Consider the following 20,858-nt stretch of genomic DNA (forward strand, 5'->3'; position numbering starts at 1 on the left):
ATTAACTAATTACCGAAATTAAAACTTGAAGTTGCAAAATAAAGCTTTAATTTTGCTGGAGCAAAGATTTTTAATAGCCTTCCAATAGAAATTAGGTTGGCAAAAGAATTCACAGAGTTTAGGTCACTCATATCTGACCACTTTCGATCTTAACTTTTAGTTATTATAGATTTTAATTTTTAGGTAGCTTCTTTTATTACCTGTACTTATTGTAACTAGATAATTGTAATTATTCCCAGTCTGAAACGGGACAAACAAGGGTAACAGAGTTGCATGTTATATCAATTGTATATACTTGTAAACACTGATGTTTTTATCCTGTGTAAAGATTGATAAATGATAATAATAATAATACCCATTTTTTTTATTTAGCATCGATACTATAGCGGCGTCAGCTCTTAAAGACCAGGACTATGTTTATAATCGCCGGGAAATAACAATTAATCCTAGTGATTCGTCCTCATATGTTGAAACCATACAGATTAAAAATGATCAAATTGTTGAGGGTGATGAAGTGTTCAGTGTGACTATTGACGATAGCTCTCCTCTCGTTACTTACGATGGTTCAAACATGCTGATCACTATAAAAGATGACGACAGTAAGTAGTGAAACCAAGATTGCATGCCTATTCAATTTAACATTGCGCAGAGCGGTATCCATGTGGCTAATTTTTCCTACATGTTTCCCACATTGCATTGCTTGACAGTCCCGTGACATAAAAAGCTCTATTAAGATCCATAGCATTGATATGTAAAACTCTACAAATTTGTAGAGTTTGTATTTGTAGAGCAAACTCTACAAATTTGTAGAGTTTGTTTGTCTAGGTTAGTGTATTTTTAGGAGGTACTGTTGGTGTTGATAACTGACGTTTGAAAGTTTGGACTCTAAAGATGACTACAGCTTGGGAGGGGGCGAAACGTCAGTAAACACAACCAACATCAACGTACTTCTCAGAGCTATACACTAAGATCAATATCAACAAGGATGTGACGTTACTCCCCGGTTGAAACCATACAGTCACCTTTAACAAAATAATTTTTTTAACAGCTGCCAATGTAACATTCTCAAAGGCGTCTTACACCTTTAACGAAGATGTGAATCAGACTACTGTGAACATTGAAATTGATCGTAACTTACAAACAACGGCAACTGTAACGTAAGTTTATTAACTATTATTGATTTTGTTGCAAAAATTGAGGGTTGTATTCTGAAGAGATTTTAGATATCTTATATAAGTAAGTAATTTTATTATCTAATGCAACCAATTGCTGCATGGTCATCCTATAAATCATCCCATGCAGGCATTAACATTTAATATTTTTCTTCAGGGTTTCGTCAACAGCTAATACAGCTACATCTGGATTTGACTTCACTTCTATTGTAAATCAAGCGATTGTTTTTGGACCTGGTGATTCGACAAAGTCATTAGTTGTAACCATTAAGGATGATAATATTGTCGAAACAGATGAGTTGTTTACTCTAAGTTTATCAACCGCACCAGGTTCCGCTTTACGTGTTGGTTCACCAGGCACTACATTAATCTCAATTGATGACAATGATGGTTAGTTTGATATATAACACGCACTTTATTTTTACCACCCAATATTGTTTTGTGTGCGATACTTGATCAAGGATATATTTTAATGTGGCTCGATAGGAATGAAATTTGCATTTTTTAGGGAACAATGTAATTTGTCCAGAAACACAACGGCTAGAAAAAAAACTTTTCCATGCACGCTTTTAAAACCAGGGCTGTCCCATGAACTAGAATGAAGGATAAATCTTTATTACTTCCATAATTTATTCATAGCGAGCCACCTTTAAATAGATACTGTATTCATTGATTGTATTTGTTTAAAATTATAGTCGCTTCAGTGGAAATGAACTCACAAACGTACACAAGCAGTGAGGATGATGACACTACTCAGGTTCAGGTCAAGTTAAATGCACTTGCACCGATTGAACGAGAACTGACATTCAGGTACTATTTTTGTGATCGCGTGTTGTTAAATATAGCACAACCCCACATTCACCCCCGAACGCTACGCCCCTGCTACTGGGGATTTCATCCTATACATTATAAGCTCCGTGCTTGGAAGAATTGAAAAAGTCTGTTTCACTGACTACGTTTGTTGTAACACCATTCTTCATCCTTGGAATATAGCCAGCTACGTAACATGCTTACATTCTAATTCTTGCGCAAGGACCTCAATACTCAATCATCTGATTCCTTCTTTAGTATATCCACTAAGAACGGCTCAGCACTCTCTCCTCGAGATTTTACCCATCTTGAACAAGTTGGAAGATTTAGTGCAGGTCTTGGAAATGGTGCCACACTTTCCATTTCAATTGACATTTCCGATGACGTCGTTGTTGAAAATACAGAAGATTTCTACGTACAACTGGCTGAAATAGACTCTGCTTTACAAGTAGCAAACCCTAACAGGTCAATCGTATACATTCAGGACAATGATGGTGAGTGTAACCGCAATGCCAAGAGCGTTTTTGGAAATTGAAACTTGGAATGAAGTTACTGTTCTGTTGAATGTCTTGTTAAGCTAGCACTAGCTGTAATCAAGTTTTCCCATCGAAAACCTTTTGTAGTTTAAGTACCTTTATTGAGATCCAAAAAAAGACCATATGGAATTGAATTTTGAAAGTTATTGATTTTAAAGTTAGAGATTTTTTCTGTTGGTGCCGCATGGGGTGTAGACATATTCCGTAGTTCCTTTGTTTATGGGCCCATAAAAACACTTCGGCAATTGTTTGAATAAATAATATTCATTTGAAGCTTTTGAGGCCCAATTCACCCATGGTGATCTATCAGTTAACGAAGAAGATGGAAATGTGCGTGTCTCTGTTCGGCTGAATGGACAGCATGAACGAGAGGTTACGATTAGGTAAGAATTTTTTCTAGCTTTGTATTCTTGGTGTTTTAACATGGATGTGGATACATATAAAGCCACTCCAGGCATGTTTTATTCCATTCTCATTTTCGCAATACCACTTTTTTTTTAACCAGGTTGAATACTGTTCAGAACACCGCTACACCTGGTTCAGATTATACCACTGAAGATATCAACTTACGGTTCCCTGCGGGTGATTCGAGTAAAACTGTGGACATTGAAATATTGAATGACCTAGTCATTGAAGGGACAGAAACATTCCGTGTGACAATCACCTCGGGTGATCCGCAAGTCAAAATTTTGGAACCACAAAGTATCACAGTGTCAATCATTGACACTGATGGTAGGTTATTGTCTGTTATTGAAGAGTAAACTATACTTATACCCTACAATAGGCCTATATATGCATGGTTTTCATTCCTCTAAATCTGAAAAACTTTCCACCACTAATGCTTCTTAACTTTAGGCATCAAACAAAAGTAATACTAAAAGATAAAACTAATAAAATATTTTCAGACCCATTTCTTTTGCTCATACGTCATTTTGATTTTTTGTTTCAATAAAGTGGCAACGGTATCGTTCAATCAAAGTGAATATAGGGTGAATGAAGATGTTGGATCTTCCGCTCTTTGGGTGGAGTTGAAAAACGAATTGCAAATTAACTCGGAAGTAAAGTACGTACAAGCGTTATTACAACGTTTAGTACTTTCAATGATAATATTAGCAAAATGTTTTGAACAACAAAAATAATAGCACTTATAGAGGCAACTAAATGCCTGTGTTTTGAACAAAGGTGTCCCTTGAATTGATGAGAAATAATTTTGCCATATACTATTATGCTAGGACTCGCTGTTTATAATTGTTTTAAAACGTACAGTAGGCACAACTGCATGAAAATTTTGTCTTTACTATGCTAGGGTTTGTCTAATTATAGGAAGCTTAGCAAAATTTACGATGTCTATATCCTAAGCTTTAGTTGGTTACAAATGCTTAGTCATTTTTTATTGGCCAAATTGTTTTCCGTCAGTATTGCATCTTCTATTATAGAGTTGAAGTTTATAACTTCCCGGATACTGCAAAGACCCCAGCGGACTATTCATTTGCAAGTCCAACTTCAACTATACTAACTTTTCGCGGTGGCGAAACAAAACTCCTGCCAATTCCCTACACTGTAAATGATGATGACCATGTTGAGAACGCTGAAAGTTTCTATGGTTTGATAAATGCTGATCGGACGACTGTTGTAGCCGTTGAACCGCTGCTAGTTAGAGGGTTTATTGAGGATAATGACGGTGAGATGTCTTGTTCTTCACGAATTGCTGGGGAACCTTGAAACTTTATTTTTGTCCATTGCATGGAAGAATGTGAATTACTTGTACTCAGACTTTTTTATTTTTAAATGCAGTCGCCATTGTCGGATTTACCCAAGCCGAATATCCTGTAAACGAGAACCAGGATGCTTCAGTGGTAGTTGAACTTCAAAACACTCTGTCTGTATCTGTGACTGTGAGGTAATGTTTTGTTATACAATGTTAAAAAATGGTCAATCTTTAAATTTAGAGCTGGTAACCCGAACCAACGTACCGACATTTAGAAAAGAAACTGTACATATACATATGTTGTTTCGCTGTTTATGTTGTAATGATCGTTAGTGCTAACCGGGTCCACTGCTATATTTTTTCAGCATTAAAACAACAATTGGCAATGCTGAATCCGCTGACTTCGGTGTAATTACGAAACGGGATATAACCTTTGACCCAGGGCAAAGTTCAAAAACAGTCGATATTCAAATAATCAACGATGGAATTGTTGAGAATGACGAATCATTTATTGTGTCTTTGGAGACTACTCACCCAAGAGTACAGTTTAATAGAAGTGAAGCTTCGGTTAAAATCATAGATGACGACAGTGAGTATTTTTTAAAATTATTTGTCTACAAAGTAGCTCTCGATATCGTGAGCATATTACAAAATAAATTTTATACCGGCTGAGTAAAAAAGCGCACTCGTGCAAAAATCTAGGCTTGACGTGATTGCGTAAAGAAAAACTCGTGTTATAAATTGATTCCCATTATATTTTTAACCCTTATCTTTTCGGCTTACTTTTTTTTCCTTTTTCTCTCTCGTGTGTCGCTGAGTTTCAGCGATGTTTCAATTGCTCGTCATAGTCAAAGACGAAAAAATTGTCCGAAATAGCAAAGAACGTCGTCATTCGTAGATAATCGAAATGCATGTCGGTGACAAATCAGAACCATACAGACCTTATACATTTCAACTTGCAAACGCAAAGTGAATTAATGTTATTAATTACATTTTTTCTCAGATGTTTCCATCCGATTTCAAAAAGCTCAGTACATTGTCAATGAAGATGATGGATCAGTCCAAGTCAGTTGTCAAATAATCGGGTCCACTGCTATCAACCTTAATTACCTGTAAGCTCTGTATAATGTATATTATATTTCCCTTCTTTTGACTGAAAAATGAGATTACCAGCTGATCTGAGTACGAAGCCCTTACACATTTTGAGTAGGGTCTAATTCTATTATTTTTGACACGCTGTTTTCTCAGTTGGTTGTAAATTAGAATTTTTATTTTGCGCCCCCCATTATACCCTGAAACAGGGACAAATGACGTGATAGCTCCGCTTTGTCGAGGCACTTCATGACGTCATGATCCCAGATCAGTCATTATACTTTAAGTCATTATTTAACATGCAACTCCAGACAAGTTATAAAATAATAGAAATAAAATAAGAATGTATAAAAAATACAGAAATACTTAGGACCTATGATGGTAACATCTTTGATGTGCGTGTAAATAAACTTGTGATATGATCACTATATGCAATCATAATTCTTTTAAACATTCCGGTTAAAGTTTAGGGAACGATTGTTCGAAAAGCGTTTAGCTTAAACGGTGAATAAGCCAAAGTTTAAAACTATTCCTGAACCTGCATCGTATGCATTAAATATGTACTTCTATTGAAAATTAAACTATTTACATCGAAGTATTTCAGATAATTTTGTTTTTTATGTTGAACTTGTCCACCGTTTAGGCTAAACGACTTTCAAACCGCCGAACAACCATTATAATTTTGTGTCTCTATATATAGTGTTCATATTGAAGAAGGTAGCGCACGACGGGATTCTGACTTCACAGGAGCTACCAAATCATTGTTGATACAACCAGGAACCACTGAAAACACTATCAATGTTCCACTGGTTAATGATGATAATATCGAGTCAAATGAAACGTTTTCATTGCGTATGGATAACTTGAATAACGCACGTATTGTTCTTGCAAATCCATCAACTACAACGATTTTAATTCTTGACGATGACGGTAGGTTTTTTTAATCTTTTAGATCTATTTAGGCACTGTTGACCCCTAAACCAATATTTATACATTTGTTTAACTCCGGAGTCGTATTCATCATGCTTTATATTTTTGTATTGCGTTATAAAATGAAATAGTAATCGTGATACTTTTTTGCTCATACAGCTGCAACTGTTGAATTTTCACAACGACAGTATAGTGTTCTTGAAAATGGTGTGTCTGTAACTGTTACCTTAAATCTGACGGGCGTACTTGATCAGAATACCACAGTAAGGTACATGACGAATGAATGAAATAATTTAAAATGTGCATGTTTAGTAAATTGCGCTCTGTAGATTTTTTACGTAATTATTTTTTTCGTCTTATAGTGTATCAAGCTTTGATGTTACCGCTACAGCTGGTCAAGATTACACAGAGATTTCACGTAAAGAAATAAAATTTTCCCCCGGTGGACCAACTGAACAGGAAATTGTAATACCAATTAATAATGATACCCTACTGGAAGGAACAGAATCATTCTTACTGTCTGTTTCTTCCCAAAATGCTTATACCCGAATCGGAGAAAATGCAAATACAACTGTAAGGATCATTGACGATGACGGTAAGAAGACCCTCCAAATACAATCATCACCGTACGCGTATTCATTACTCGATTTTTATTACTTTATCATATCTCTAAGAATTAAAAAATCACTTTTGGAAATGCGAATTGGGTTGTTTTCAGGCTTCAACTTGTAATACAATAGTTTTTACTTGTTCTAATTTGTTGAAGTATAACATTAGATTTATTTTATAGCTACCAATAAATGTATTTTCTTCTTGACAGTTGTAAGTGTTGATTTCGTAATTACAACGGATGATGTGAACGAACAAGATGGTGCTATAGTCGTTGAAATTGAAATACAAGGAACGCGAACAAGACCTGTCACTGTTAGGTAAGTATAGCAATATAATTGAAACGACTACAAAATTTCAACCACCTGCGTAATCCTTTGTTATTATGAAAAAATCATCATTAGTGGCATATAAGCACGTTCTCTCGTTCAACGTCATAAATAAAATGGTGATCATCCTATTTTTCAGCCTTGAATCCTTCAATTTGCTTGCCGTAGCTGCAAGTGATTTTACTGCAGTGGACAGTACAGTCACCTTCCAACCGTCGGAAAGCAAGAAACTCGTTAGCGTTTTTATTACAAACGATGATTTGATTGAAAATGACGAAACATTCCTTCTACGCCTTTCAACCGATGATAATCAAGTTAAGATAAACGATAACCAAATGACAATAAAAATCTTGGATAATGACGGTACGAGATAATAACAGAAAAGAAAACAGATCATTTTAGCATGATTAAGCTTCAAAGCCAACAAATTCTCTCAATGCGCCATTGAACATTTTGGCAACACAAATTCTTACATTTAGTTCATGCTTGTTACAATAACAGGACAGAGGTTGTTATTGTTAAAAAATTAGACTTTTTTGCACGTATTTGAGATATAACGGTATAACATTTACGGTTTTATAGAGGCAGCCATCAGATTTGAGCAAACGTCCTATACATTCGATGAAAATGATGGTGAGGTGACTCTTGGCATACTATTGGCTGGTAATCTTGGTATTTCAGTCTCAGCGGAGTAAGTGGAACAACTCTTTCCTAAATATTAGCCTTATTGGAGATTATATCATGGAAGCTGCATGGCTCATTATTTTAGGCCTCGTGTGGGCGGTATAGTCGCACTGAACTTTGGTGTAAGTAAGTTTGAATGATTGGAATAGGTTAAATTAGTGCTAGTGTGAAAAGATGAGATCCCTGAGCAAAAAAGGATAAAATTCCCGCTCCTGTTTTCTGGCCAAATATAACAACATGAAGTCAGTCATGGTACTGGAGTTGATAGTCCTTGAGCGAAATAAATTACTTTCTTTCGCGCGAGGGAATAATCTTTTATGAGTATAATTTCAGAATTGAAGTATGGCTTTCGAGCATTCTGATTTGCTCCCTCACCAGCTCCCTCCATTGCTTTTTAAAAGAATAACAATTTCTCTGCCATGCGTGTGAAAACAAAGGCGGCAACAAAATATGCTGTGAAATTATTTAACAGTGATCTGAATTTAGCAATATACTTTTATTTAACGATTTATTTTGCAATTTAAGATCGTACGGCCGCAGAGAAAGTAGTTAGGAGCGACATCAATTATGTAATATGTTATGAAATACGTTATATTTTTAACGAACATACTGTACTTGAAAGCCCCAAAAATTGAAAAAAATAGGCCTAATAGAAAACTACTTTGTAGATAGCTTTTCAACTTTACTTTGCGAAAACAATGTTTTATATAAATAAATTTAAATGTGTTTACGTTTGTAAAACATGTATTTTCAACAACAGATTCGCTTTCTTAATAAATCACCCTTGTAATTATACTATAACAATTAATTAGAATGTTAAAAAGGTGTTATTAATTGTTTAGAAATTGTTATCGCGTAATTATTTTCCAGTGTCCAGTTCGATGCGCAAACTGCTGATCTTACAGACTACACACCCCCACAAACAAGGACAGTAGTGTTCACCCCAGGTTCCAACAGAGCTGACGTTAAATTTAATATTACCGATGACGATGTGGTGGAAACGACTGAACTTTTTTCGGCAAAGCTAGAAGAAAATAGCCCTAAAGTTGTACTTGGTTCGCCTTCAACAACAACTATCGGTATTCGGGACAATGACAGTAAGTCAACTTTTCACCTAGAAATAGTTGCGGTGCCTTAACCATACAAAGTGATTACCCTGAAATGCTGTGGCATTTTACCAATTATTTGAATCGTTATTTACAAACCGATCTTTTACTAAGATTCGATATATTGCCTTTTTAGATGCTCAAGTGCGTTTCCTGGTTGGATCGAAATCGGTGGATGAAAACGCCGGAAACTTGAATATGACTATCGAGCTTGTTACTGTTTTTCCTTTACAAAGAGATGTCTCTGTAAGGTATAATATAAACTTTTAAACACATAGCGCAATTTGATTGGCTTATAGAAGCGTTTTTAGAAGCCTTTTGGGCCAGTTCGGTCACCACCGGATAATATCGGACCTTGCCTGTCCAGCTTGGTCTGTGAGAAAAGAATAATTTAAAGGCCCGACAAGGCAATGGTCGGTCATTTTGGTATAGGAATTGGAAAGGTATAGTACTTTGGCACGGTTTGTTGTTGAACAGACAAATCTGAAACGGTTATCATAGTATCATGATTGTAGAAATCACAATTATATCCTGCGTGGCTCTGTATCGATATTTTTATTCTAGATTTTCAACCGAAGAAGGCACAGCGCAGTCTCCTGAAGATTTCTCAAATGTTGCTGGATCAACTGTGATCTTTAATGCAGGAGATTCCAATGGAGAAACACGATATGGGATTGTTCCCATTGAAGATGATGACATAGTAGAAGATCCTGAATCATTCACCGCAAAGCTGACATCCATAGATTCTGGTTTGACTACCACAACGTTTACATCGACTGTCATTAGTATCATTGATGATGATAGTAAGTGGCCATCGTCTTTGTATCCTAACTAGTCGGTATCGGCACATAATGCTTACAGGAAATGTTGTCAAGACATGTTTCATTACCCAGTACAACATCATACGTTGTATTTTATAAAGTGTAGAGGAATTCCGTGACACTATCTTCGCTTACATGATAACATTGGATTTATAGAAGCAACAGTCCGTTTCATACAGTCAACTTACTCAGTGAACGAACCAGCCACCTCTGTAAACCTTCTCGTTCAGTTAACTGGAACAATTACGAGAACTGTTACGGCTAGGTAAGGAAGTAAACAACTACTGCTTGAATAATTGCCGTTGTTGGTGTATTGATATTGGCATTACTGATGTAAGGCGTAATTAGCATACCTGCTAAACGCTTATTTTACAAAACCCACTAAAAATATATATGTTTCTCCTTTTTTTAGAATAACTACCGCAAACATTGATGCAATTGGTGGAAATGATTATGGTACTCTAAATCGACTTGTAACATTCACTCCAGGAGGGGGGAAAATTGAATCCATCCCCGTTACTATCGATGATGATGCTATCGTCGAGAATAACGAAAGATTCAGAGCCACCCTAACAGCAGACAATGGAGTTACTGTACCCCCTGATGGTGCTACAACTACTGTCTCTATCATTGACAATGATGGTGAGTTTTGTGCTTAATGGTCATAAATGCATGACTGATCACTTTGTTTTAGTAATTTACATTATTACTGACTAGCAGTAAAACTAATTGCGTTTGTGTTTGTGTTTGGATAAGTTTACTATGATTTTACACTTCTCTTCTAGATGTTACCGTCACACTGGAAGCTCTCCTAATTGATGTGAATGAAGCTTCCAACAACGCCATTGTCTTGGTTAAAGTGACTGGTACTAGAGAAAGAGACATACACGTCAAGTGAGTCGAAATATTATTAAGAGAGTCACACCTGTATGCACGTCTAGAATTAATGTCTGTCATAAATGAGTTGATAATGTTGCGACCACTGATTTATTAGTGATTTTGTGGAAGCCTTAGGTCTATAATGCAAACAAACCTTACACATTGTTGCTCTTAAAGGCTCTTCTATACTGTGTATATACATTATCCTGTCATATTTATGCTGTTTACGTCAAACAATCAACACTATATCGCCTGTACTCTAGCGTTCATGTCGTAACGATTCCATGAGGGTATTTCTACTTAAACATAAACTTTGTTGTCTATAGAAGCGCGTTGACAGTCACCTCACAGTCCCATATAGTTCTGAAATAAATGTCAATCTTCTTTTCAGTGTGTCGACGTATGATATTTCTGCATTTTCTGTGTTAAATGATTACACTAAGAAGTCTGAATTAGTAACATTGGAACCGAATAGCGTTCTGAAACAATTCCTGGTCAGTATTCTTGAAGATACCATCGTCGAAAGTACTGAACAGTTTGGAGTACGTGTAACATCCACTGATCCGCAAGTGAATATTGTAAATGGAGATCTTCGGGTTTCGATAGCCGACAATGACCGTAAGTAGTTTTCGAGTTTTCCTAATCAAGACAATCGCACTCTTCAACTATTATAACGTTTGTTTTAGATGCTGTTAAGACCTTCTAATGTAACCGGTTGTATTTTTCCAGGGATTACTTTAACAATGAGGCAAAGTACCTATGCAGTAGACGAAGATGACATTGTTGTATTGGTACATGTGAATGTGACTGGACAGACGGCAATCGATATCGGAGGAAGGTACTTCTCTACCTTTTAGCTGTTCACTGGTTATCCAGCCATGGTTCCTTAAAAACAGTGTACCGTTTAACAACCCCCTCCCCTCACTCCATTATAAAATGTTTAAGTACATTCTCTTTCCCTAGTAAACTATCAACGAGCGCAATAACTGCTGGATCTCCGGGCGATTATACCAATATTGAACGCACAATCCTTGTTACGCCAAGTTCGTCAACGTTCACGGTATCCATACCTATTCAAAATGATGGAATTATTGAATCAGATGAAACTTTCCGAGCTATATTATCTACCACCAACTCCGCCCAAGTCGATATCGGAACACCATCATTTAGTTTGATTACCATAAAAGATGATGACGGTGAGTGCCTTCAATATGAAGTGGATATATCCAAGTCCAAACATTTATGGTTTTTAATATGCTTGTAAATAGCTGTAACGAAATGTTCGATTCAATAACCCTGCAGAAGATTGGATTTTAATATAGTCAAGACACAGTACTCTGTCAATAGTATTATTTATTTATCTATTTTTTACTAACTAATATTGTTATTTATTTATTTGTTTGCATGTTTGTTTGTTTGTTTATTCGTTCGTTTGTTCGTTCTGTGAAATTTGAACGAACGAACAGACGAATGAATAAACAAACATGCAAACAAATAAATAAATAACAACATTAGTTAGTAAATGTGTGTGTCATTATCGAGTGTTTGACTTTGACTAAAACAATTATACTTCTTTTCCAGCATTGTTCATATCATTTGAGCAGCCAAACTATATTGTATCGGAGAATGATGGAACAATAACTGTTGGTGTGGTTGTTACCGGCTCCACATCTCTTACTTTGGAATTTGGGTAGGGTTTTAGCTTCTTGTTTTTTCAAGATGCCGCGAAATCGATGTTTCCAACTAAGCGAGTTAAATTTCCTTGGCTGTACGCTTTTCAAACAAAAGCAGTGCAATAATACATCATGATTCGTGTTCTGGCGTGTAAATATTATCACAGAGTAATAGATAGATACAGAGCTGGAACTAGTGTACCCACTTTTTAGTGCGCATGCTCAGCAGATGCCTGAGATTGAAAGTATAAACAATTCTGCAATTTATCTTAAATGCGTAAAATACTATATAAATGACATGCATGAAACAACGTTACCGTTGATTTAATGTATGACGAAGTTTAAAGTCGTCATTATTTTAAGCGCACTCAAGTGATTACATTATGCCAAAATACGAATCGCATACGACAAATCGCAATGTTTAAACCATAGGTGTAAACGTATCTTGACTTGTTCAATTGAGTTTGAAAGGCTTTATTTATTTATTAAAGGCGGAATTACCACTTATGAGCTACTTTAAGGAAGCTTGTCTACATAATTTGATGACTCACTACATTGATTGTCAATATTTTCTCCCAGAAGACACGATCTAGAAGACCATTTCTATATAATATGCAAATTTGATGCTAAAAATGCTGTGTTCATTGTTTCATCTTCTTTTTTCAGTGTCACAGCCACAAGCGGAAGCGCTACCACACCTGCAGACTATATTCTGCTACAATCCACGGTAGAATTAACACCAGGTGTAGCAAAGCATGAAATCAGTGTTAGACTTACCAATGACCTAAACCTCGAAAACAATGAAACGTTCACTCTGAATTTGAACAACAAAGGAGATACTCGTGTTCGTTTATTAGGACTTGGACAAACTACTATTTTGATCATGGATGATGATGGTATGTGATGTTTAGTTCCACTCATTTCGACGTATTTTTCTCTATGAATTTGGCATTCACTGTTTATATGGGCATTCACGTTTGTCTAAAAAAAATAGGTTTGTAGTTTTTCTAGTGGTCCGGTCAAATAATATTGGGTTTTTTTTCATTTTAGCTGCTACAATACAATTTACGCAAGATCTTTACCCTGTTAATGAGAATGATAAGTCAGTACAAGTGGTGTTAAATATTGTTGGAGTACTCGATCAACCTGCAACTGTTTGGTAATAAAAAATTAGACCTATAATACGACTTTTGTATTTGCGTTATGCAAATTGTATTTTTAACTAGCCGTTACTGCTACCTTTTAATAATTGAGTAGGAGTAATTTACAATGTTTAAAAGATCAAATGTTCCGAAAGAAGAATCGTAACAATGCTATTAAAATTCCTGATTGGTGGATCAAACACGATAATCTTTATAATAACACAGTACGATTGCAGTGGCAAGAGCACTGCACCGGCATCGCATAAGCGTAGGTTCGATTCCTGCCGGAGGACCGATAGTTGACTAATTTTTACGAACTGTTCCTGGCCTGAATTAAGTTGTGTATGATTCCACGCCAAATTAAGACCCTTTAAAAAACCTTTAGAATTTAGCTACATCGAGTGAAGTGCCACAAAATCGTAATTGATATATAACACTGCATATTATATGATAATTCAGAATATCCAATAGTTCCTTTTAATACTGTCGTATTAATTTATCATTAATTAATGAAGATCGAATTGCACTTTTTAGGGTGTCAAGTAGAAATAATTCAGCATTAGCAGGAATTGATTATGATAAAGTTACCAATCAGGAGGTGACGTTTGTTCCCGGTGGACCGACCAACCAAACTTTGAATGTTACTATTATTGATGATAACATTCTAGAAGGAACAGAATCGTTTTATTTGGACGTCTCATCTTCGGTTAACAACATAAAAATTGGCGACAGGGGATCCACTACGATACGAATAGTTGACGATGATTGTAAGTCAGCAACCTTCGTAGGTCGTAATAAATTTTCTTTCTAATAATCACGCAATGAAGGTTACATATAAGATATACACACGCGTGCAAATCATTATACTCGAGAGGCAACTGCTCAGAGCGGTGAAATTCTCGTGGTATTTTTCAGGCAGAATATCTTACCTATTCTGCATGTATCCCACCTGTTTTCCATCGATTCAACACCATTTAAACTTGCGACCAAGAAAAATTAGCACCTTCCAGCTTCCTTTTAGCGCTGCTCCAAACATCAGACTTTCAAAAATAATTATTTAAATCTATGTTTATTATTTTATTTTATTTATTTGTTTTTTTATATTTATTTAGCTATTAGTGTGGAATTTGTAAAGACGAGAGATGACGTTTTAGAATCCAATGGTGTACTTCCGGTTGACGTTGCAATAACTGGCCAACGTAGTGTGAATGTTGTTGCCAAGTATGTTTATCTTTCACTAAGATTTAAAAAGAGCTTACTAGTGAATTGAAAATGCATCTTCTAGCCTTAACATGTGGAAAATTTTAAAAACCTTTAAAAAATAGTACATAATTATTATGATAAAATATCAACATTGCTTTTTTTAACGTCTGGTTCAAGCACTTATCTTAATTGGTGTTTTTGATTTGCTTGTTCAGGTTTTTTAATGCAGTTTCAAGAGCTTGTTATACAGAATAGCTAGGGCGAAAGATGTACTTCGATATAATTATTCCAAAGTTATTGTTAAACCATTTCAAGTTACATGGCATTAGCATATCCCTCATAGAAGGCTGTATACTAATTTTAAAGTTTTTAATATAGAACTAAATATACAAATTATACAATTTAATTTTTTACTTTGGACGTTTAACAGAGTGAAGTCAAACAACCTCGGTGCAATTGCTGGTGCTGACTACAATGAAGTTGATGAAACAATTACTTTTCTACCAAATGAAACACAACCAAGGCGAATACTTGTGATTATACGTCACGATGTAATAGTTGAAAATGACGAACAATTTGTGTTACTTCTCTCCACTGAAACTGCAGGAGTTACCCTTGGCGATAATGTATTCACTGCTACTATTAAAGATGATGATTGTGAGTGAGGATTTTATTTACAAATTTAACAATGTGCACGAAAAAATAACAGGTGTTAAAAAGAGTAGATGTTCCGCTCTTGCTTGGAAATGTATAGAGCAAAAAATATATAAAAGAAGCCTCTTTTACTTTTTTTTTACTTTCCTCCTGTAACTTACTCTTTGGTGAATTTTATGACCGATTAGGTTTGTCCCATAAAACATTTTTTTTCGATTTGCATTTAATTTTCCGCCTTTTTAAACGCAAACAATGTTTTTATTCCTTCCAGTTGCTGTCATCCGCTTGGAAAAGAGTTCCTACACAGTCAATGAAAGCATTTCATCACTCAAAATTGGTGTTATAATGGATGGGCAACATTCCATAGCAATTGATGCTAAGTAAGCTTTTAAATGCATGGAAAAAGAATAATGGCAGTATTAATATAACCTTTTATTGGCAAACCGTATTGCGAACGGATTTCATCTATGGTCACATGAGTACCTACCTACCTTTATATTAACTGATATAAACGTGCATGTATGCATGACAAGTTCTTTTAAGAAATTTTTGTTCAGAATAGTTTATTGTGTTTCGCATTCTATTGTTAATTCCTGTAGCTAAATTGATTTTTCTGTGGGGATTTTATGCTAGTGTCGCGTTGACTCCGGTGACTGCAGTCGTAGGAGATTATCTCGTGGGTAATGGTGATGTTACATTCGATCCTGGGGAAACAAAAAAAGAAATCACTGTTTTCATTCCTGATGATGAGATTGTAGAAGCTTTGGAATCTTTCGAAGCAAAACTTACTGGTGACTCTCACACAGTTGTTGGTACACCTAGAGAAGCCACAGTTTTCATCCAGGATAACGACGGTGTGTTTAACTAGTTATTTCTATTGCAAAATTTTCTCACGTTCAAGTTAGTAGTTTTCGTTATGTTACGTTGGTGTATGCATTTAACAATCGTTTCTTCGTGGATTTCTAGTCTCTGAAATTCGATTCGAAATCAATGAATACTCCGTCAATGAGGCAGATCAAATCGTTAATTTGACTGTTGTTTTACTAACTGTCTTGCCATTGGGTCGCGATGCTTCTTTCAGGTGAGAACAAATAACTATGCTTAAACCATAAACACATTTCAACTGTCCTTGTGAACATCGTTAATATTTCATAAAATTAAACTAAATCTATAAATATATCGAGGGCAGCATGGCGTTATCACTAGTCTGTCGAAATATGTCGGTGAAATGAAGCTTTGAACATTGTGATTGTTCTTTAATAGTTTCGTTACCCAGGATGGAACAGCGGTGTCTTCAAACAATGTAGACTTCGACAAAGCAGTTGGTTCGATTGTAGTATTCCAGCAAGGTTCCAGCAATTATACAACAAAACAAATCTCAGTTTCAATTATTGATGATTCAAGAACCGAGTCGACTGAATCATTTTCAGTTGAACTCTCTGCTGTGACTGGTGGTGGCCTTGTCCCTGTAAATCCATCTAGTGCCACTGTTAACATTGTGGACGATGACAGTATGTCTATTGTTTTTCTTTACAAGTTCATTTAGCTGGCCTGTTTTACAGTAATTAGGTCAAGAACCGATGATCATCTCTCTAAATATATATATATATATATATATATATATATATATATATATATATATATATATATATATACACCCATTTGCAAAAACGTTGGCCGCAGATAGATAGATAGATAGATACTCGAAGTCTAATTAGAATTGCATATGAATACATTTGCATGGGATTTCAATCATATTACACAACATATGCAATTCTAATTAGATTTCGGGTATCTATCTATCTATCTATCTGCGGCCAACGTTTTTGCAAACGGGTGTATATATATTAATATATATAATATATATATATATATATATATATATATATATATATATATATATAACATTTTAGAATTTTTATTTGACACAACCCGTCACTACATGTTTATATTTAATTATGTTTATCAAACCTACCTAGAATTACAGTTGGTAAACTTATTTTCGTCGGAATTGTTCTTTCTTTTAGACGCAATATTAATGTTTGCACCTGACTCGTATACGATAGTGGAGGGTAGTGGTACCGTTTCTGTCATAATAGTTCGAATTGGAGCAATTGAAAGAGATGTCTCGGCATTGTAAGTTTACTGTAGTAGAATTTTGATATTATGACTTTTTAGGTCGTGCTATGTTAATTGTTATCTAGTAAAATCTATAGTAGGGAAAATATGTAGCAAGCTTTACATTGCAGTAAATTCGGAAAGAAGCACAAAAAAGACGCCGTTTTTATAAACCGGTTTTACTGCCACGATGCACGTCGTGGGCCCGTGGCTGCGAGGTTAAAATACGAATTTCAATATATTCTACATATTCATCCCTGCAACGAAGGGGTTCGGTAGAATGCCCTTTTTGAATTATATCGTTTATTTTAGTGTTTTTCTTGTTTCTCTAGTTTGACCCTGCAATCTGGAACAGCAACGGTTGCTGACTACACAGGTGTTCCCACAGTAGTAACATTTACTCCAATTGATTTGCGGAAGACTGTTTCCATTACAATTAAACAAGATGTAATAGTAGAAGGGACCGAATCTTTTACCGCCGGTCTAACTGCTGTCTCTGGGGCAACGATCCCCGAGGATGGAAAGTCTGCTACGATTACCATCTTGGACGACGATGGTGTGTATAATAATATAAATGTGTTATGATACAATATTGTTTTATAAAAATCTTTCTTGATGAATTTATTCCTGAGATTATATTTTGCTAATTACTGCCTATTTACCATGCGTTTTAGTTTTAACGATTGTCATGGAAGCTGTTCCCACAACTGTTATAGACGAAGATGGTGACAGCGTCACTGTTAACGTCAGAGCTGTTGGAGGTCTACAAAGGGAGATCAATCTTAAGTAAGAATCGCACATGCAGTCGGCTATGATTAAAGAACATACAGGGTGTCCCCAAAAGGCCAAAACCTTGACAGACTTAATGTTTCTGAGTGACACAATATACTTAATACAAATGGCATACCACTTCATTGTAGAAACCTATTTCCGCTTGATCAATTTGCAGATATTTCAGCAAGCTTTAATTATAGTATTCTTGTACGTTTGCATTGTGACATCAACAAGTAAATTAGCTGGATTTAAGAAAACTTTAACTAATTTCCGAATCAATTTTTTTCTCTCTTTTAGCGTGTTCACATATGATATAACTGCTGCAGCTGGTGATGACTATGTTTCAAAGAACGAAATAATTACATTGAATAGCACAAAAACTATAGAAACGTTTGTTGTTGCTATACGCAATGATAATGTCGTGGAGAACACAGAAACATTTGGCGTTAATGTCTCAACAAGTGAACAACAAGTCGAACTGCAAGATGAGACGGTCGTTATTTCAATCCGGGACGAAGACAGTAAGTAAAATGGATTTATAGGTATTTATATAATAACGTAAAGAATTCAAGCAATTTCATTGGTCGAGAGCCATGATCTATAAGAGGACAGACGCACGGAATGACGTCACAGCAATTTTCTTTTTACCGGTTTAATTTTGGATTTTTTTCAGTTTTACTGAAAAAACTGCGCTGTATTGTGTTACAAAAATTTTGAATTGACTATCTTGGACCGTGCTGTCCAGTAGGTACTATTTAACAAATAGATTACAATGAACCGTTGTCTGTTCAGTTATAGATACACGGTATGACGTCATATGACGTCATACCGTGTATCTATAACTGAACAGACAACGGTTCATTGTAATCTATTTGTTAAATAGTACCTACTGGACAGCACGGTCCAAGATAGTCAATTCAAAATTTTTGTAACACAATACAGCGCAGTACAACAATCCTTTTTACTTGAACATTACATATTTTAAACATTTCCTTTATCTTGTATCAATATAGAGTTGACATTGTCCATTGCTCAAGGAACTTACACCGTCCAAGAAGATGCAGGGTCTTTCTCTGTTAACGTAACCGTCTCGGGAACAACAGATGTGCTTGTTACTGGAAGGTATATGGAGTAGGGGTGTAGCATTTTTTGAAAAGAATTCTTAGTGTTACTTGGTCGGCGTTACGATTTTAACGATTCCGTACCATCCTCCATGAAATTAGGGCCACTGGTTTGTGAGTGCTAAACTGTTAAGTGTTACCCTCATTAAATAAAGTTGATTATTATTATTATATGCCCTGTAGTACGCTGACCACGCGAAACGGAGCAGCTGTCAGTCCTGGTGATTACGAAGCCAAAACACAGAGTCTCTTCATTGTGCCAGGACAGAATAGTCCTATTGAAGCAAGAATAACTGTTAATGATGATCAACTAACAGAAGGAAATGAGAATTTTATCCTGGAATTGTCAACGTCTAATGCCAACCAGATCTCTATAGGCAGATCCACTGCTGTTGTGACAATCGAAGATGACGATGGTATAGATTGCCATTTTTTGTCTTTTATATGGCATGCATGCATATACAGTATATTGTACTGTTCTCTTGTTAGTGTTTTTATTCCTTTCGTAACGTGTGATGCTGAATTCATGTACCAAACTAGTATTTGCACCTTTTTTCATTTTTAGTTGCAACTGTCCAATTTGTATCAAATCGTTATTACGTCAATGAAACCAATAATTCCACACGTCTCGGCATCCTTTTGTCAGGAAATCTCGCTCAACCAGTTCTAGTCGGGTATATTTTATATTTGGTTGACATGACGTTTTTCAGCTTTTCATATATATTTCTATAACTTGTAGACCTGTAGATTTATCATTACCTGTTGTTTATCATTTTTATGCTGCATGGTGCTCATGACATATCTATACTTTATTTGTATATCATGCACACGCACGTGTGCAATCACGACTTCGTATTTGCATGTCAAAATCCCCAACGATATAGCTGTGTATAAAAAAATAGCTCAACTGATTTTGTTTCAGGTTGAACACAGCCCAAGATACCGCTTCTGCTGGTCTAGATTACGTTCAAGTTAATAACCTCGAGTTAACGTATACACCAGGAGGAGATGTCCTGCAATATGTTGATATAACTATACTTAATGATGATTTGATTGAGGGATCTGAAGACTTCACTGCTGGCTTGACGCCGTCCCCACCATTAGTTAATCTTGGAACTATTGCTACAACTACAGTAACAATCATTGATGATGATGGTAAGTAATATTATATATGATATCTTTGTGTATATAGCTTAAATCATGCTCAAAACACAGGCAAGAAATGTCTATACCTTCACCAAATCATTTGACAGACGACAAACGTCAGCTGGTATATAAAGACGAATTTTAGGCATTAAGGCATTAAAAAAGCAAATATTGCTTTATTTGAGGAAGCCATGTAAAGCTTTAAATTCCTTGCCAGTGAATGTGATAATTATTTTCTAGTCGCTGGAATCGGATTTGCTTTATCGAATATTACTGTTCCCGAAAATGGAGGAACGGTTCAGATTGCAGTTGAATCCACCGGAGGTCTGAACACTACTGTAACCGTCAGGT

At 35.6% G+C, this 20,858-nt stretch overlaps 1 protein-coding gene across 1 annotated transcript in view; it reads left to right on the top strand.

Moving 5' to 3' along the window:
- The window catches only part of LOC114522881, a 64,240-nt gene that overhangs the window by 18,018 nt on the left and 25,364 nt on the right, over positions 1–20,858 (top strand). The window contains exons 29-74 of the mRNA XM_028543657.1: positions 373–599; positions 1,049–1,157; positions 1,330–1,562; positions 1,868–1,982; positions 2,241–2,476; positions 2,793–2,901; positions 3,024–3,250; positions 3,473–3,581; positions 3,955–4,199; positions 4,313–4,418; positions 4,592–4,815; positions 5,230–5,338; positions 6,019–6,248; positions 6,408–6,516; positions 6,611–6,843; positions 7,069–7,177; positions 7,326–7,549; positions 7,769–7,877; positions 8,741–8,967; positions 9,113–9,227; positions 9,541–9,779; positions 9,954–10,062; positions 10,210–10,439; positions 10,583–10,691; positions 11,068–11,294; positions 11,406–11,514; positions 11,640–11,872; positions 12,258–12,366; positions 13,016–13,245; positions 13,400–13,508; positions 14,026–14,258; positions 14,604–14,712; positions 15,125–15,351; positions 15,620–15,728; positions 15,982–16,202; positions 16,315–16,429; positions 16,612–16,859; positions 17,376–17,484; positions 17,799–18,022; positions 18,141–18,252; positions 18,538–18,761; positions 19,254–19,362; positions 19,545–19,777; positions 19,927–20,035; positions 20,284–20,516; positions 20,748–20,856. Coding sequence (XP_028399458.1) covers positions 373–599; positions 1,049–1,157; positions 1,330–1,562; positions 1,868–1,982; positions 2,241–2,476; positions 2,793–2,901; positions 3,024–3,250; positions 3,473–3,581; positions 3,955–4,199; positions 4,313–4,418; positions 4,592–4,815; positions 5,230–5,338; positions 6,019–6,248; positions 6,408–6,516; positions 6,611–6,843; positions 7,069–7,177; positions 7,326–7,549; positions 7,769–7,877; positions 8,741–8,967; positions 9,113–9,227; positions 9,541–9,779; positions 9,954–10,062; positions 10,210–10,439; positions 10,583–10,691; positions 11,068–11,294; positions 11,406–11,514; positions 11,640–11,872; positions 12,258–12,366; positions 13,016–13,245; positions 13,400–13,508; positions 14,026–14,258; positions 14,604–14,712; positions 15,125–15,351; positions 15,620–15,728; positions 15,982–16,202; positions 16,315–16,429; positions 16,612–16,859; positions 17,376–17,484; positions 17,799–18,022; positions 18,141–18,252; positions 18,538–18,761; positions 19,254–19,362; positions 19,545–19,777; positions 19,927–20,035; positions 20,284–20,516; positions 20,748–20,856 — 7,833 coding nt within the window. The remainder of the gene's footprint in view (positions 1–372; positions 600–1,048; positions 1,158–1,329; positions 1,563–1,867; positions 1,983–2,240; positions 2,477–2,792; positions 2,902–3,023; positions 3,251–3,472; positions 3,582–3,954; positions 4,200–4,312; positions 4,419–4,591; positions 4,816–5,229; positions 5,339–6,018; positions 6,249–6,407; positions 6,517–6,610; positions 6,844–7,068; positions 7,178–7,325; positions 7,550–7,768; positions 7,878–8,740; positions 8,968–9,112; positions 9,228–9,540; positions 9,780–9,953; positions 10,063–10,209; positions 10,440–10,582; positions 10,692–11,067; positions 11,295–11,405; positions 11,515–11,639; positions 11,873–12,257; positions 12,367–13,015; positions 13,246–13,399; positions 13,509–14,025; positions 14,259–14,603; positions 14,713–15,124; positions 15,352–15,619; positions 15,729–15,981; positions 16,203–16,314; positions 16,430–16,611; positions 16,860–17,375; positions 17,485–17,798; positions 18,023–18,140; positions 18,253–18,537; positions 18,762–19,253; positions 19,363–19,544; positions 19,778–19,926; positions 20,036–20,283; positions 20,517–20,747; positions 20,857–20,858) is intronic.

This window comes from Dendronephthya gigantea, unplaced genomic scaffold (genome assembly GCF_004324835.1).
Source record: "Dendronephthya gigantea isolate DGI-Jeju-01 unplaced genomic scaffold, DenGig_1.0 000000F, whole genome shotgun sequence".
Classification (NCBI taxonomy): Eukaryota; Metazoa; Cnidaria; class Anthozoa; order Malacalcyonacea; family Nephtheidae; genus Dendronephthya; species Dendronephthya gigantea.